The sequence below is a fragment of the Haliotis rufescens genome, unplaced genomic scaffold, assembly GCF_023055435.1.
Source record: "Haliotis rufescens isolate VD_foot unplaced genomic scaffold, xgHalRufe1.0.p SCAF_40, whole genome shotgun sequence".
In the NCBI taxonomy this organism is placed as follows: Eukaryota; Metazoa; Mollusca; class Gastropoda; order Lepetellida; family Haliotidae; genus Haliotis; species Haliotis rufescens.
This window is the reverse complement of record NW_025964113.1, coordinates 1586035-1603140: the sequence shown is the minus strand read 5'-3', so window position 1 is coordinate 1603140 and position 17106 is coordinate 1586035. Positions and strand designations below refer to the sequence as shown.

General features: G+C 41.8%; 1 protein-coding gene across 2 annotated transcripts; it reads right to left on the bottom strand.

Moving 5' to 3' along the window:
* Window positions 1-288: 288 nt before the first annotated feature.
* LOC124138262 (protein toll-like) lies at window positions 289-13451 on the bottom strand. 2 transcript variants are annotated; one of them, XM_046504825.2, is made up of 2 exons: window positions 11402-13451; window positions 289-1314 (listed from the first exon to the last, which is right to left on the bottom strand). In XM_046504825.2, exons 1-2 carry the CDS (start codon window positions 12739-12741, stop codon window positions 384-386), a joined length of 2271 nt encoding a protein of 756 aa, XP_046360781.2. In that variant the 5' UTR covers window positions 12742-13451; the 3' UTR covers window positions 289-383. The 2 variants fall into 2 exon arrangements, 1 of the variants encoding a protein (XP_046360781.2); XR_006861614.2 differs by lacking the exon at window positions 289-1314 and adding an exon at window positions 8156-10034 and having other exon boundaries at window positions 10333-13443.
* Window positions 13452-17106: the final 3655 nt, after the last annotated feature.

The following is a 17106-nucleotide window of genomic DNA, read 5'->3' as shown; positions in this document are numbered from 1 at the left end:
TTAAGGCTCTGACACAACAATGGGTGTATTCTCAGAAGTATACATAATGTTAATGATTGTTTGATTTCAAGTGTTTCCCGCGATGCTATTGTCACATTATTGTTTAAAGCGGTGTAAAACTATATTAACTCACTGATGAACGATTTCGGGAATACTGTAAACGCAGTTAGGCCAACACCCCGATACTTTTGTCATACTAAATCAGGGATTAGTGGACTATCTCGATGAAACTTAAGAACATCTCATGCATCATACTCTCCTATACGATGACAATAACCACTAAGAGAGTGTCAAATATCACATTTATTCCACGCCATTCTCATCACACACAGATTAGTATGCAATAGTACTACAAAGCTGCATTCAAGTCAAGTTCACTACAGCTACACCACACCGATCATCACAAAATCAGGATTGTCCATCTGATTCACGGATACTCCACTACTCTCGGACAGAGAGGCATGAATACTACTGATACCACTCGTGAGGCTCTCCCTGGACGCGGATATCGGGTTGGTTCGAGGTCTTTGAGGCAGTTCGTACCTTAGTTTCCTCCACAACCCCCGGTCAGAGACATTCAAACATTGACGTCCACTCAAGTAGGTCTTCAATGGCTCCTGTGTCACAGTAGAGAGGTCAAGTTCACCATGCAGCACAACAAGCAGACGACCTGATTTAGTTTCTTCCATAAGACGATGTGCGAAGTCGAATTCTTCTATGGACCAGCCGTTTTTAAGATAGGAGCTATTTACAATGGCAAGAACTCTTCTACTTTTGTTGATGTTCTCCACCATCTGATCTGCAATACTGTCCCCAAAGTCGTCCTGACGACAGGGGTAATACACCTTGTACACTGGACGAGACTTTGACTTTTTTTCGAGTCGTTTCAAAAGTTTATCTTTCACCCAAAGCCTGATGTCTTCGTTTTCTCTATCCATGGATATATAGACATCATGTGTTTTAGTTGCATCGTCTGCCTTGTCACATGATGCGTGGTCAAACGGATGGAAACGGAAGTAATCATACAACAATACTTTACACTCGTATTTCCGCTTGCAGCAGACGACAGTACAAACGATGAGAATGATAAGTAACACTCCAAGCACCACACTGACACTAATGGCGATATCTCGATAACAGACGAGAGAGTTCCAAGTCACATCGACAAGACGTAAATAACGTCCATTGTAATAGCACAAGTGACGAGACAGGAAGTCAGAAGACATGTTCTCAGAATTACGTCTAACCCAATCATTTAGCCAAATGGTGTCACATGAGCAGACGAGTGGGTTTCCACTGAACCTGACGGATGACATGCGAAAGTTTTGAATTTTTGACGGCAAGGTCTTTAAACTGTTGTTTCTAATGTCAAGATATTCCAAACTAATTACTTTCTCAAGAAACGAACCTTCCAAATGTAAAATGTTATTTGAAGACACATCAAGTTTTGTGATATTTTGAAGGTAATCTCTGTGAGACAATGAAGTGATCTTGTTATGAGACAGTTGAAGAAACAATGGCCCCGGAGGCACAGTCTGTGGTAAGTCGGCGTATTCTCCTGCACTGGAGCAGTCCACAAGTATGTAGCCATCATGAGGTCGGTCTTGACACTTGCAGTCAGCAGGACATCTTTCTGTGATATTACAAATCAGTTGGTCTGGATGATCGAAAAAATAAGAAAGATATTTTCCTTTGAATTCACTTGGACCATCACATTGGAAATAATTAAGAGCTGCCACAAGATAAAAGGTGTCTTTGGCTATTTTGACAGCGTAATGTAGACCACAATCACAGAACCATGGATTGTCATGGAAATTTAGATACATCGTCCCAATATCGAAAGCTGTGGGCTCCTTTCCATCCAGGTATTGACTGAACTGTTCCTTTCTGAAGTATCGGAAACTGTTGTATCTCAGATCCACAGTGCCTTGAAATTCTCTGGTTTTTGTCCATCTGAGGTTGTTGGTTAACCGAGATATGTCATTATGCTGAAGGTTGAACCGCAATAGCCTTGACAACGGGATAGCTGGTATATATGGCCATGGCTCAAACGTCTTGAGGAGATTATATGACAAGTTCACTTCTTTCAGAGACACCAATCCCTGGTGGAATACCTCCCCACCGATGGTAACGATTCTGTTCCTTGAAGCATCAAACACACTGAGGTGGGATGCCACAGATCCAGTATCCAGTATTCCGGATGGCAGTTCTGTCAGGTAATTCTCTCTCAGAATAAGTACCTTCACACTTCCCAGACCATGAAATGCATCACTTGCTACAATCTGTAAGTTATTAGCACCTAAATTCAAAATTCTCAAACATTTCAAGTTGTTGAACAACCCTTTTGATATCTCTGTCAGATTATTACTCGAAAGATCCAATGACGTGACTCTTTGAAAAATGGCATCAGCAAATGTCTGAGACGTCAATTCTGTTATTGAATTTTCAGACAAATTCAAATCAATGCCCTTAGACTTAGAGTCTGTCTCGTTTGACAAAATAATGAGAAGGTGGTCTAAACTTGGAAAATCCGGAGACCCAAGTTTTCCATTAAGTTTCTTGGTCGTAGATTCCGATGGACAGGCGCTCCTAGACACACCAATGGCCAGCCAGGCCACAAGCAGCACTGAGTACATTGAAAACATGGCGATACGCCTTCCAATTGCCGCACGTCATTAGAAGAAAACTCAATCACTTTACATTGGAACAAGCCTCTGGAATAATCAGCCACTGAAATTATTGTTCAAAGTCACCAAACTTTATCATGGATGGAAGGGCGGCGGCTCCAGTCCCGCTGATTCAAAAAAGTTAATATTCGCAAACAGTGTCTCAGTATGATAGGTCTCAGTTGCACTTATTGCCAGTCCTCCCTTGAACTTGATCTCTGATTTCGGAATTATCGCTTGTGACACGCCACAAACACAAGTACCATACAGCATAAGTGAACATACTTTATGTAGACCACGCGGATGTTGTTATATATACACTAGCCCACAGGCTTGCAACCTGTTCATTCCATGTGATAATGACCTCTTGATGTCAGCACGACATGTATTGAGGTCTTGTTGCAGCACTTCGAAAACATGACGCTCACATGCATCAATTATGTTCAAATGTCACTGCAGCAAGCAGGAAGTCTCTAGTGGTTGGTCATACAGATCGTGGGTTAATTTCAAGATGGATTGAGAAAGTTCCTTCATAGCACTTATCCTACCACAATTGTGTCACGCCCTGTTCCTTGTCCCGTGATGGGCGGACGAATATGCTTCGCTGTAGATGCTCACTCTGGTTACACCATGTACATTCCCACTGTATTCGTATACACTACAACTGGACATCAGAAGTTTTAGGATAGTTTTCAAAGGTAGTTCCACTGTTACACGCGTGTACTCCTGGCTGCACAGACTCTTCCAATATCCTCCCAACTGAGCGAAACTCAAGGTGATATTTATAGCAAATGTTGCAACAAGTCAAGTATTAATTCTTGACTAAACAGGTCCTAATTCAACATTCATGGATGATCTTTGAAGTCAAAAGTCAGGTTCATTAAATCCACCTCTCTCTCCGCAGCCACTCCTAACGGTAAACACAGATAAGCCCTGCGTGCATGGCTGGGGAATACATGCACCCTCCCGTCATCTCTAATGTCAGGGGTAACACCACAACTAGGGCACCGTGCCCTTTGGAGTACTGCTTGAAAACTAATTCAGTCAAAAACATGATCGCCTAGTTCCACCGATTTCTGTGCTGTTGTGTGTCTATGTTTAAACCATACCGGTATATCAGAGAATACCACAAAATCTTCCTGACGCATGTTACCTCGTTATTGTATCGTTGCCATTTCCCGGCGGGTAATCCTGAAGCAAACGGGTTGTTTTCCAAGTTACATTGTGTACAATGGCTTCACCAGGCTTCTGCTCCACAAGCCATGCACACTTGATCACAGTCCCTTACCCATTTACATTACACCCAGGCCAAGTGTAATACATCTGATGACATTTCCGAACAAATTCATCCCATCTGTTTATAAAAATAATACATACACGCGGCTAAAACACCCCGTGCCTATCCACAAATCTATTGATATTAGAATAGATATATATTCAGCAACTTAGCTTGAATAAGTTGGTATAGCTTCACTGTTCTGCATCAATTATTCCAGGTCGGCATCATCTTCGATAAAAGTGTTGTCGAGGTTGAGTGTTGCGCGTCTGACACACACGTGAAACAGGCCCTCTCGCAGCCTGGCGAGGAGTGCGATGTGGAACAGATGTCAAATCGTGGTAAAAAATAGGGCAGAGCAATGGCAGCGTTATTAATGTGTATGTTACATGTCCTGCATTGTTAATTCATGTCATGGGGCTAATCCAGTTTTGTTTAAGTCATGTGCTTACTGAAGTGGGGAATTTCACAGGCATCCTACTGTGTTGGCAACCTCTCCCCACCTTCAGCGTACAGCAGTGATCAACGTGTTGACATTGAAAACAGCCAGCACGTGTTTCTCATCGCATTCAAATTAGCAGGGGGGAGTTTAGGAATCGTCATTCACTTCCAACGAGGGCGTTATGGTAATTCTCGTGTCATTTGGTTATTTTCATTCGACATTTTGCGTCCAAGCGGGAGGGAGTCAACAATAGTCTGTTCACAAACTCCTTCATTGATTGCAGGTCCGAATTCTGCTGAGTTGAAAATAAATTTGAAGGTATTGCGAAACGTGAAATGTATACGAACGCTATGTGTATTTTTTCTCTCTCTTTTTTTTCAACAAATAATAGTTTATGTTCTTTCAATAAGTGTAACTTGCATGGGCTGTATTGTGAGTGTGTGTGTGTGTGTGTGTGTGTGTGTGTGTGTGTGTGTGTGTGTGTGTGTGTGTGTGTGTGTGTGTGTGTGTGTGTGTGAGAGAGATAGGGGGAGTGTGTGTGTGTGTGTGTGAGAGTGTGTGTGTGAGAGAGAGAGAGTGTGTGTGTGTGTGTGTGTGTGTGTGAGAGAGAGAGAGAGTGTGTGTGTGTGTGTATGTGTGAGAGAGAGAGTGTGTGTGTGAGAGAGAGAGTGTGTGTGTGTGTGTGTGAGAGAGAGAGAGAGTGTGTGTGTGTTGGGGGGAGGGGGAGGGTTTCCTGGGAATTTGTATTGGGATTGGTTATTCTTTCCAGCTACAGCTACAAAACCAGATAGATTTTTTAAAACTTGTTTCAAGCTTGGCCTGAGACCTGCATCACCTCGGGCTTTGCTCCTACGTTAAGCTGACACGCCGCGATATAATTGTAATACTGTTAAAAACGGCGTTAAACCCAACTCACTCACTCAAGCTTGGTAAGGGTGTAAGACTATACATTGATACGTCGCTTTGTGCAATAAACCAGAAGAGTTTATCCATACATTTGTCTGTTTTCTTCTTCCTGAATGCCAGTAAATGAATAAATTGACTTTACATCCTTTTTAAAGTTTAATCAGAATGTTTGCATTTCAGAATGGGTTTCACAATCAGTACTTCGGGGATCGAACCCGGGCCATCGGTGTGACGAACGAACGCTTCAACCAGAATGCTACCCCTTCGCTGTTGTATATGACAGAAGCTTCAAATTAAAACAAAACGGCCATGACATTTATTTTTTTCAAATGGTATTTCTCATTCACGCAGAACAAAACAATAAAATATATATCAGATTCAAAATATTTCTTTAAAAAAAGACGCAATAATACAGTCTTAAGAGAGGACACTTTAACCCTCCTACATATAGTACCCTTTTCACATATTTTTTGTGTTTTCGAATACGGCGTATATATATATATATACTACTAGAATATTTGATACAAAATTACCAAACAGAGTTTTTATACAAATAGAATTCCTCCGATTCCTGAAAAAATATTGTTCTAAAAAAGACTCGTTCTCTGTAGCGGTAAATTCATGTTTGTGTGGTCAGTGCATCCTATGTTAACTACAACAGTTCATATACAGTGATGCTTTTCACGTCGTGTGTATCGAATTCCAAAACATTGCGAGTTTTATGAATCTGGTTAATGAGAATCAAACATTTCTATAAACAGTACGTTGTGGCAGTATCGTTCAGAGTATATGTGTTTTTATGTGTCCCGCGTTAGGTTTTATACGAGCCGGAGGCAAGTGGTATAAAATCTGAAGACGGATGCATAAAACCACGTATGCCTGTCCATGCCCCTATGTTTGATCAAAGAGGCCAACAAATTTTTGTACCAGGAAGTGATAATAACAATGAAAAAAAACAATAAAATATCAGATTCAAAATACTTCTTTCAAAACAGGGGGGCACGGGTGACCCAGTTGCCTTAAGCGCCGCGATTCGCTGTGCAGAGTAGCGTCCCTTGAGCACGCCAGAAACCTATGATTGTGGGTTCGAATCCCGGTTCGCCCCGATTATGTTTCTAGGTTTGTCAGCACCATATCCGTGCTCGTGGGTTTCACCGAAGTGGTAAACGTCTGAGACCTGCATCACTTCGGGCTTTCCTCCCACATTAAGCTGACACGCCGCGATATAACTGGAATACTGTTAAAAGCGACGTTAAACCCAACTCGATCACTCACTCTTTCAAAACAGACGGAATAATACAGTCTGAAGAGTTAGAGAACACTTTAACTCGCCCCCCTGTAGTATCTTCTTACATAATCTTACATTTATAGTCAGTGTTTAATTGGGGCTGAGCGTGGAGTTTACATATTTTTTAGCTACAGCTGCTACACCAGATATCTTTTAAATTAATACGGTCTTTCCACAATGGCCAATAGTGAGTGAGTTGTGTTTAACGCCGCTTTTAACAGTGTTCTAGTTATATCATGGCGTGTCAGCTCAATGTGAGAGGAAAGCCCGAAGTGATGCAGGTCTTAGGTCTTTACCACTTCGGTGAAACCCACGAGCACGGGTATGGTGCTGACAAGCCTAGAAACAAACGGGGCAAACTGGGATTTGAACCCACAATCACAGGTTTCTGGCGTGCCCAAAGGGACGCAACTCTGCGAGGTGAATAGCGGCACCTTTAACGACTTGGTCACCCGTGCCACCGTATGGTCAATAGGTAACGGTTTATTTTACTATATAGGTAATCTGTCTGTGGTTGTTAGTTTCTTATTTCAGTATTTTCAGTTTAAACATATTCTATTCCGATGAAAGATTTGGCAATTGTATTCACAAATTAGATCGCAATATCCCAATGCACGATAACACGAGCAACGCTCTCGGGACAAAAGGATAAACGCGGCGACCACCCAATACTCATTGAGTCGGCTCCTTCAAAGGATTCATCTACCTCGGAATCGCTTCGAGGGTCTGAAAAGAATAAGTGTAAAAATAGGCCTCCCAGATGCAGTTAATGAAGCTTCGGATCGTTTACTAAGACAATAATTTAATAAAGGTAATCTTGTATTCTATAAATAATATTGTTGTGTATCCTATCTGTTAAATTATGTGTCACAACTGAAATTCTTCGCTTAAATCAGTTGCTTTTATTTACAGCAAAACATGAACGACGATGATTCACCTTTTCACTGAATGCACAACACGGACGGATCATTTTTCACGTGGGAGCAATCGCAGCTCATCACCGGTATCTACAACGGAAACTGCCGAATATACCCGAGCTTTGGATGTTGTCGTTTTATTTATAATCTACATACCAATCAAATTATGCATACATTTGTTATCATAAATGTATCACATTTAAGATACAGATAGTACATATCTTATACGGTGACTAAATATGTATGTCGTCCCAAGACTGATTTTAAAACGCACTTATTAATCAAGACAGCATGTTCGAATATTTGACGTGAAGGGACGGTTTATATACGCCAGTTAGTCCTTTACTGTCGGAGCGTGTGTCTGGTTGACACTTCTGAACATTGATCGCTGATAAATTCCGGCTGATCTGTCCAGTCAAGATGTCCCGTTTGGTACACGTTCTATAAGCGTGGGGCTCCCGATGCCTGGCGCTCGGTGGAGTTCCGTTCAAAATTGGCCTCGCTGTAAAGCGCAGCGCCGTAGGGTTTACCGGTCCACTCTGGCTTCTGAATTTCTAAAATGGGAAGTTGGGGGTTCTCAACACTGATTTGTGACGCTCCAATACGGCACTGCAAGTGGCAGCCTGCCAGATTTTTGCAAAAAAAAAGTCATATCATAAATATTTTTACTTACTATTTATTTGCCTATAAGTACACATATTTTCTACAACAGGCTGACATATATAAACTACTAAACTATTTATATGCTTGTTGTAAGAGGCGACTAACAGGATGGGATGGTCAGACGCGTTGATAAATGTCGTCGTATCCCAATTGTGTGGATCAAAGGTCATGATGTCTGGTCCAGACTCGATTATTTACAGACAGTCTTCATATAGTTGGAATAGTGCGGCGTAAAACAACAAACAAACTAGAATATTTGAATAAAAACTACCCAACAGAGTTTTTATACAAAAAAAAATTCCTCCGATTCCTGAAGTATATTGCTCTAAAATACAGACTCGTTCTTTGTGGCGATAAATCCACGTTTGTTTTCCATAGTGCACCGTGTGATAACTACAACAGTTCATAGAAAGTGATTCTTTCCACGTCGTGTGTATTGAATTCCAAAATTTTGCGATTTTTATGAATATGGTTAGAGAATCAAACGTTTCTAACGCAAGAAAACAATAAGTTGTGGCAGTATTGTTCAGGGAATATGTGTTGTTTATGCGTCCCGCCGCGTTAGGTTTGATACAACACCGGAGGCAAGTGGTTTATAATCTAAAAAGATCGTGCATGTTCATGCTAAGCTGAGGCGTTATAAGGGCCGATGTAACAGTATACCAGGAAGTGGTAATACAATGGTTCACAACACACAACACGCAGCACACACTGGGACCAGTTAAATATTTCAGGAATGTTTGAGGGACAACATAAGCATAGCCTTCATAACAGTGCAAAAGCTACACAAATATTAAATTGGTGATTACTCACCGAAGCCTGCAATTCAGTATGCCTGAAAACGCACAGGACAGTGTAGCTCACCTGATTACACGATGTTATACATTCACATCTACTGTTAACTAATGTCAACCAAAACCAGTTTTGCAATATTTGCCAGATACCATATTTGTATTTAATATAGTTTGTATGAGTTGTGTATGTTGTTATGTGAAATGGTCAGCATATCCACAAGGTTCTACAATTACACAACTACAGTAAACTACGGTTATAACGAACTCAAAGGGACTACTTTTTTCAGTTCGTTATAACCGTAGTTCGTTATAAGCATATATACAGCATAACTACAGCAAATAGTCGGGACTAAAAAGTTAGTTCGTTATAAGCGTGTTCGTTATAACCGTAGTTTACTGTAATTCTTAAGCCTAACTAACTTAAGCTCCTATTTATCAAATCAATAACGAAATTTCAAGAAATCCGAATCCCACTGTGATATTGTCAAAGTCATACAGTTGTACACATCTTGTAAACATGCATACAGTTGTGTGACAATCGCGTGGCCCTAAACCCTATTTTACAACTCTACCCTTGTATGACGCTGGAGCGCCATCTGTACTACACAATCCAGCTTCCACGTTGGTTTGTTTAGATTTAACTTTATACCTCTTTCTGCATAGAACTTACATAAATCATTGTGCACAGTTTGTAAACATTTATACATAAAAGTAACTGTGTGAAAGTCTTAACAATTTATGCCACGTACAATACTGATTTCCAAAAACAATATTTTGACTGCTTAACCAAAATGCAACTCCATGAAAGGAGTGAGTGAGTGAGTATGTTTTTACGCCGCTTTTAGCAATATTCCAGCAATATCACGGCGGGGGACACCAGAAATGGGCTTCACACATTGCACCCATGTCGGGAATCGAACCCGGTTCTTCGGCGTGACGAGCGAACGCTTGAACCACAAGGCTACCTGACCGCCCACATGAAATGAAAACGATCGATTCAAATTTAAGCATACTTGAATCAGCAGTTTCTGAAAACAAGTAATAACATATAGATTGACATCATCTACAACAGCCCAGGTGAGCTTCAACACCGATCAGTATACCTTTACCAAGGTATACATGAAACAGTATGCTTGAGAGTATTGGGACATCTCTTTCTTCCCATTATTCATGCAGGGATTGGAACATGAAGTAACAAATGAATCATAATCCTTGGAACATACATTGGAGTCGAGACACCGACAGCGCATCTGTCTAAGATGCGCCCATTACATGTAATTATTTCAGGATCTGCTAATTTATACTGATTAATGGCATAATCTAAAGCGATAAACGTGCACGACCTGCGTCAGTTTGGGCTTACACCCACAATACGTGGACAGACCTTCATATTCATACAAATACTGCCAAAGACGACTTAAACACAACTCGAACACTCGTTACCTTGGTGCCATCACATTTGAGCTGAATCTGCTCAGCAGTTTCTCTTAAGGAGATGTCAAGTGAAGTTCACTACACCTATACCACATCAGTCGACACCAAATCAGGGTTGTCCATCTGGTTCCCAGATATTCCACTACTCTCGGACAGAGAAGTGTGAATAGTACTGATACCACTCGCGAGGCTCTCCCTGGACGCAGATATGGGGTTGGTTCAAGGTTTTTCAGGCAGTTCGTATCTTAGTTTCCTCCACAACCACCGGTCAGAGACATTCAAACAATGACGTCCACTCAAGTAGGTCTTCAATGGCTCCTGTGTCACAGTAGAGAGGTCAAGATCACCGTGCTGTAAAACAATCAGACGACCTGATTTAGTTTTTTCCATAAGATCATGTCCTTGGTCGAATTCTTCTAATGACCAGCCGTTTTGAAGATAGGAGCTATTTACAATGGCAAGAACTCTTCTACTTTTGTTGATGTTCTCCACCATCTGATCTGCTATGCTGTCCCCAAAGTTGTCCTGACGACAGGGGTAATACACCTTGTATACTGGACGAGACTTTGACGTTTTCTCGAGTCGCTTCAAAAGTTCATCTTTCACCCAAAGTCGGATGTCCTCGTTTTCCCTATCCATAGAAAGGTACACATCATATATTTTCTTAGTATCTTCTGTCTTTTCACATGATTCTTTGTCAAAAAGATGAACATGGAAGTAATCATACAACAATACTTTACACTCGTATTTCCGCTTGCAGCAGACGACAGTACAAACGATGAGAATGATAAGTAACACTCCAAGCACCACACTGACACTAATGGCGATATCTCGATAACAGACGAGAGAGTTCCAATTCAAATCGACAAGACGTAAATAACGTCCATTGTGATAGCACAAATGACGAGACAGGAAGTCAGAAGACATGTTCTCAGAATTACGTCTTACCCAATCATTTAGCCAAATGGTGTCACATGAGCAGACGAGTGGGTTTCCACTGAACCTGACGGATGACATGCGAAAGTTTCTAAGTTTATGTGGCAGAGTCTTTAAACTGTTGTTTCTAATGTCAATATATTCCAAACTTGTTACTTTCTCAAGAAAGGAATCTTCCAAATGTAAAATGTTATTTGAAGACACATCAAGTTTTGTGATATTTTGTAGGTAATCTCTGCGAGACAATGAAGTTATTTTGTTATGAGGCAGTTGAAGAAACAATGGCCCCGGAGGCACAGTCTGTGGTAAGTCGGCGTATTCTCCTGCACTGGAGCAGTCCACAAGTATGTAGCCATCATGAGGTCGGTCTTGACACTTGCAGTCAGCAGGACATCTTTCTGTGATATTACAAATAAGTTGGTCTGGATGATTGAAGAAATAAGAAAGATTGTATCCCTTGAATTCACTGGGACCATCACAGCTCATGAAGCTTTGGGCAACATTAGTACCATAATAGAACGTGTCATTGATTTGCTTCAATAAATAATGAAATCCACAATCACAGAACCATGGGTTGTCCCGGACAATGAGCCTCATTTCATCTATTTGAACTATTGTAGGCATCTTACCGGCCACATATTGACTGAAATCCTCTTTCCTGAAGTACCTGAGTCTGTTGTGTGTAAGATTAACAATTACATTGGGCTCTCTGATCTGTGTCCACCCCAGAGTGTTTGAGAAACGTGAGATGTGATTATACTGAAGATTGAAGAACAGCTTATTTGAATAGATTGATATCCTTGGAATGTATGGCCAGGGCTCAAATGCCTCCAGGTAGTTATAAGAAAGATCAACTTGCTCCAGAAAGACCAGACCCTCATGGAAGACATTGTCACCAATGAATCTGATCCTGTTCCGAGATGCATCAAATCTCCTCAGGGTTGAGTTCTCTTCACCAGTACCAAGGATTCCTGAGGGAAGATTTGTCAGAACATTATTCTTGAGTATGAGCTCCACAAGATCACTGTGTTCATTAAAGGCATCATTTGAAATCTTCTCAAGTTCATTATCAGCTAAATTTAAGATTTTTAAACACTTGAACTGGTTAAATAACCCTTCTGATATCTTTGTTAGGTTATTGTTTGACAAATTCAAGGAAGTAACTCGTTGAAAGATTGTGTGGTTGAATACTTGAAACGGCAAATCTGTAATAGCATTTTCTGATATATCCAGATGTACATCCTCCCCCAGGTTTGTCATGTTTGATAAAATATTTTCCATGAAAAATAGATTTGGAAACTCCTGAGACCCAAGTTTTCCATTCAGTGACACTTTCCTTGTTGTTCCAGCTGGACACAGACTCCCAGACACACAGATGGACAGACAGTATGCCAACAACACAACACCAAGCCTCGCCATGACTTAGTAGCTGCCCAGTTCAGAAGATGAGATGAACCACTACGTCTTTATTCTTGAATTGGTCCCAGACATCAAGTGCAACACTTCAAATTGTTAATCCATGTTGCTGAAAGCCTTATGTCACGATCCTTGTATTTACGTTTCCGATGTCAATGGAACAGAGCACATGTGGACGTCCAAAGGGTATGAGTTCTGAGCCTGCCCTTGCACACTATTTTATGATCATTCCATTGGGCGAGGTCTGAACGTGATATACCCCCATATGTTGTGCTGCAGACATTGCCAGGTCTGTTGCCTTGACCCAAATAAGTCTCCTTTGTGTATCACATCATCAGCAACCGCCACACACAGTCATGATACACAGAACAATATCATCCAGCACGAAATAGTCACATGCAGTCGTGATAAAATCTCGTCAACGGTTGTCGCCAACAGTATATCACACACACATCCACGAACTCGGATTACCCGGATGTGGACGAAACATCCCCAAATTGTGATGATGTATCACACACACATACAGGCTGCAACACCTGTTACGGTTTGAAGGTGACACTCTCTGTCACTGCAGGAAAACACTCTGACTTTTAAGAAAGACTTGAGGTTTTAACTAGATTCAAACAATCTGCGTCGTGCTAGTTTCGCGTACTGTCTCGACGAAGACAATAAATCATTATTTGAGTGCACCCTGCCGTTCTGCAATGTGCAATGGTTGAATGCACACTAACAACAATATAGATTACGTCGTCTGCAAATTGAAACTGTCCACGTATGTTCTCATTGTTCATGTTTTCATAGCGCTATCATTGTAAAGGAGAGCGAGAAAGAGAGAGGAGAGGGGGGGGGGGGGGGAGGAGGCTGGGAGGGATAGAGAAACTGAGACAGAGAAACTGAGACAGAGAGAGAGAGAGACAGTGAGAGAGAGAGAGAGGAAAGGACACAGGGAGGGAGGGAGACACAGAGACAGTGAGAGAGAGGTGTGTGTGTGTGTGTGTGGGGGGGGGGGGGGGGGGGGGGAGGGGGAGGAGGCAGGGAGGGAGGGATAGAGCAACTGAGACAGTGAGAGAGAGGGGGGAGGAGGCAGGGAGGGATATAGAAACTGAGACAGAGAGAGAGACAGTGAGAGAGAGAGAGAGAGAGAGAGAGAGAGAGATGTATAATGAATCTGTATTTAATAATCACATTTAGACACAGTACTACAGTTGATAAGCTACGGTTCGAGTTGAAAGGTGCATTTGTTGTCACTATTATCACATTGGTTTGACATAGCTCTGAACTAAATGCAGATAATACTTGCTTGAATACGTTGCCTAATCATGTGCAAAGGGTATTGGGATATTCTTTTTGAAGATGCAGTAAAATATTCTATCTCAGCTAATATTGTGCTGTTATTCCATTATTTGTGCACATAAAATTTTCTTTTTTTGCCATGTGAATAAGATTTAATGCAAAGTGATGTTTTTTACCAAATCTGAAACAATTTCGGCTTGCAACATAAGATAAAAGACTCTTGTAAGTGTTCAAATGGTTTAATTTGCCATGAACATGCCAAAATGTCAATTTACAAATCAGTAGCGTGTGTGTCCACCTCAAGTCCTGTGGGATATCTCTCCATATCTGCTGGAGCATGTTTCGAAGTTCCTGGAGTGTCTGTGGAACACGTGGTTGACGCGAAAGCGAAGGAGCCGATCCATCTCATCCCACATGTGCTCGATTGGTGAGAGATCAGGGGAGCGAGCCGGCCAGGGGATGACATTCACGTTGTTTTGTTGAAGAGAATCCTGAACAAGTCGGGCAATATGAGGCCGGGCGTTGTCATGTTGAAAGATAATGCCTGGGCCATGACGACGCAAAAAACGGTAGAACAACATGGCCGATGATCTCGTCGCGGTGGCGCTGTCCATTGAGATTTCCCTCTACCATTATCAAACGGGTCCTCTGTCTTGCTGTAATCCAACACCATACAATAACGCTGCCGCCACCGAACCGATCTTCTTCCATGACACAATGATTGACGTAAAGTTCACCTCGACGTCGGTACACTCGAATCCGTCCATCGCTGTGGCTGAGGTGAAAACGAGAGTCGTCAGTGAATAGAACTTGTCCCCACTGCATGGCCGTACAGTGTAGACGCTGTCTGCACAACTGTAGACGTGCTTGACGTTCTTTACGGTGGTTTCCTGTCAATACGTCTGGGATGTCTGGCGGGTCTTCTGGCGACAATCCCTGCACATCTGAGGCGACGACGTACGCTTTGTGAAAATATTCGTCGAAGGCCAGGGATGCTTCTTGCAGTCACTGTTACTGGCTGGAATCGATTTCGAAGGTGTGTTGTTCGAATCCAGTTGTCTTGTCGATTATTGGTCACGCGTGGCCTCCCACACCGAGGATGGTCTCTGACTGCATTCGTCTGTTGCCAACGTTGCCATTAACACCAAATGGTGTTTCTGTGGACGTTAAATTGTCTTGCAACATCACGTTGACTCGATCCTGCTTCAAGCATACCAATGGCTCGCAGACGCTCATTTTCGGACAGGCGTGGCATTTCGTAATGTTAAATAATTGCGTAATTTTGTTGTTTTTCTGAGTGGTTGTTGTCAGCACGATGCTAAACAATGCATATGGAATCCCGTTAACGCACATGTTTTTTATACCCATTCTTGGGTAGTGAAATGCATGGGGCTTACATAAAAGTCAACTTTTGCATGAAATGCATGCTTTTCTGTAGCAGTTGCGTTTTTGTGACTTGATCCCATACATGTACTACAATATTGAAAACCAAACTTTACTTGTATGAAAAATACACTAAAATACTGGTGTCACAGGATTTGTTGTTGTTGAGTATATTATTCTTCGGAGGCGTGTCAATAATTTGATCCGTCACTCGCAGGTTAAAACTGAAGTCCCAAGTAAACCTTGGGATTTCTACAATACTGTGACATACAGCTAACGAAGTGGTTTGCAATTTGTGTTTTGAGCAAAAGCCGTTCCAAGTATGCAAATGCTGCAGCGTGGAAACATGTTTATTTAGTAAGTGTGTGATTTGGTTTAAGGCCGCATGGAACAGTATTCCAGTTATAACACGCCGTGTCGGCTTGATGCGAGAGGAAAGCCCAAAGTGATGCAGGCCCCAGACGGGTACGACTTTGGTTAAATCCACGAGCACGGGTATGGACTCGAACCAACAATCATAGAATTATGTTGTGCCCAAGGGACGCAACTCTGCATAGTGAATTGCGTCGCCTCGGACGATGGCCTCCCTTCAGTGGTTAATAGATTAAGTATCTGTGATCGTTACCTTTTGGTATCGGAAACTGCCGAATATGCCCGAGCTTTAGATGTTGTCGTTATATTTACAATCTACATATCAATCAAATTCTGCATACCAGGGTTATCATACATGTATCACATTTAAGATACAGATAGTGCATGTCTTACACGGTGACTAAATATGTATTTCGTGCTGATTTGAAAACGCTCGTATTAATCAAGACAGCCTTTTAGAAAATATGAGGCGAAGGGACGGTTTATATAGGCGAGTGGGACCACCACTGTCGGAGCGTGTGTCTGGTTGACACTTCTGAACATTGATCGCTGATAAAAACAAGATTGTCAAGCGTTCTCCTGACAGCATCTGGCTGATGTGGATTTCAGTTTTGCTGATGCTCATAGTCCTGGGTAGTCATTAGAAGTGTTGACGGTAACCATTTCGCAATGACGTTGTTTGGCGTTCCCAGTATATAATGTTTATCATTCTCTGGGCTCCTTTTCATTTTATTTTTATTAACATAATTGAACAACTGTTTTTTTCTGTACGATATGTTCATTTCAGAGACTAGATGTTGGTCTAGCCTATTGGTTTAAGGGTTAATTCGTAACGCCTAGGACCCGGCTGCAATGTGCAATGTGTTTAAGGTGCAATGTGTTTAAGCCGTTAATGTGCAATGTGTCCCCCGCCGTTATATTGCTGGAATATTGCACTAAAAATGCGGCGCAAAACCATACTCACTCACACACTGTTGTACACATCACATTAACATCGTCTTGACTGGACACACAGCTAAAACAACGCACGCATGCATTCTGTTTCGCGTATTAGCGATAGACGGGCTGAACAGAGGTTAACGTCCACGACCTGCGTGTCTTTCTTCTCACATTAAGCTGACATGCCGTGATATGACTGTAGTACTATTTAAAGGGCGTATACATTGAATAATAGACCCACTGTGTCAAAATAACCCTCAACAAACATACATAGAAATAAGTCAACACAACCAGATAAACCGCTAATGATGTATATATGGTCATGTTATGAATGTTTACTTATGTATATGGGCCAAATGGGGGCTGTGAATCATGTTAAAG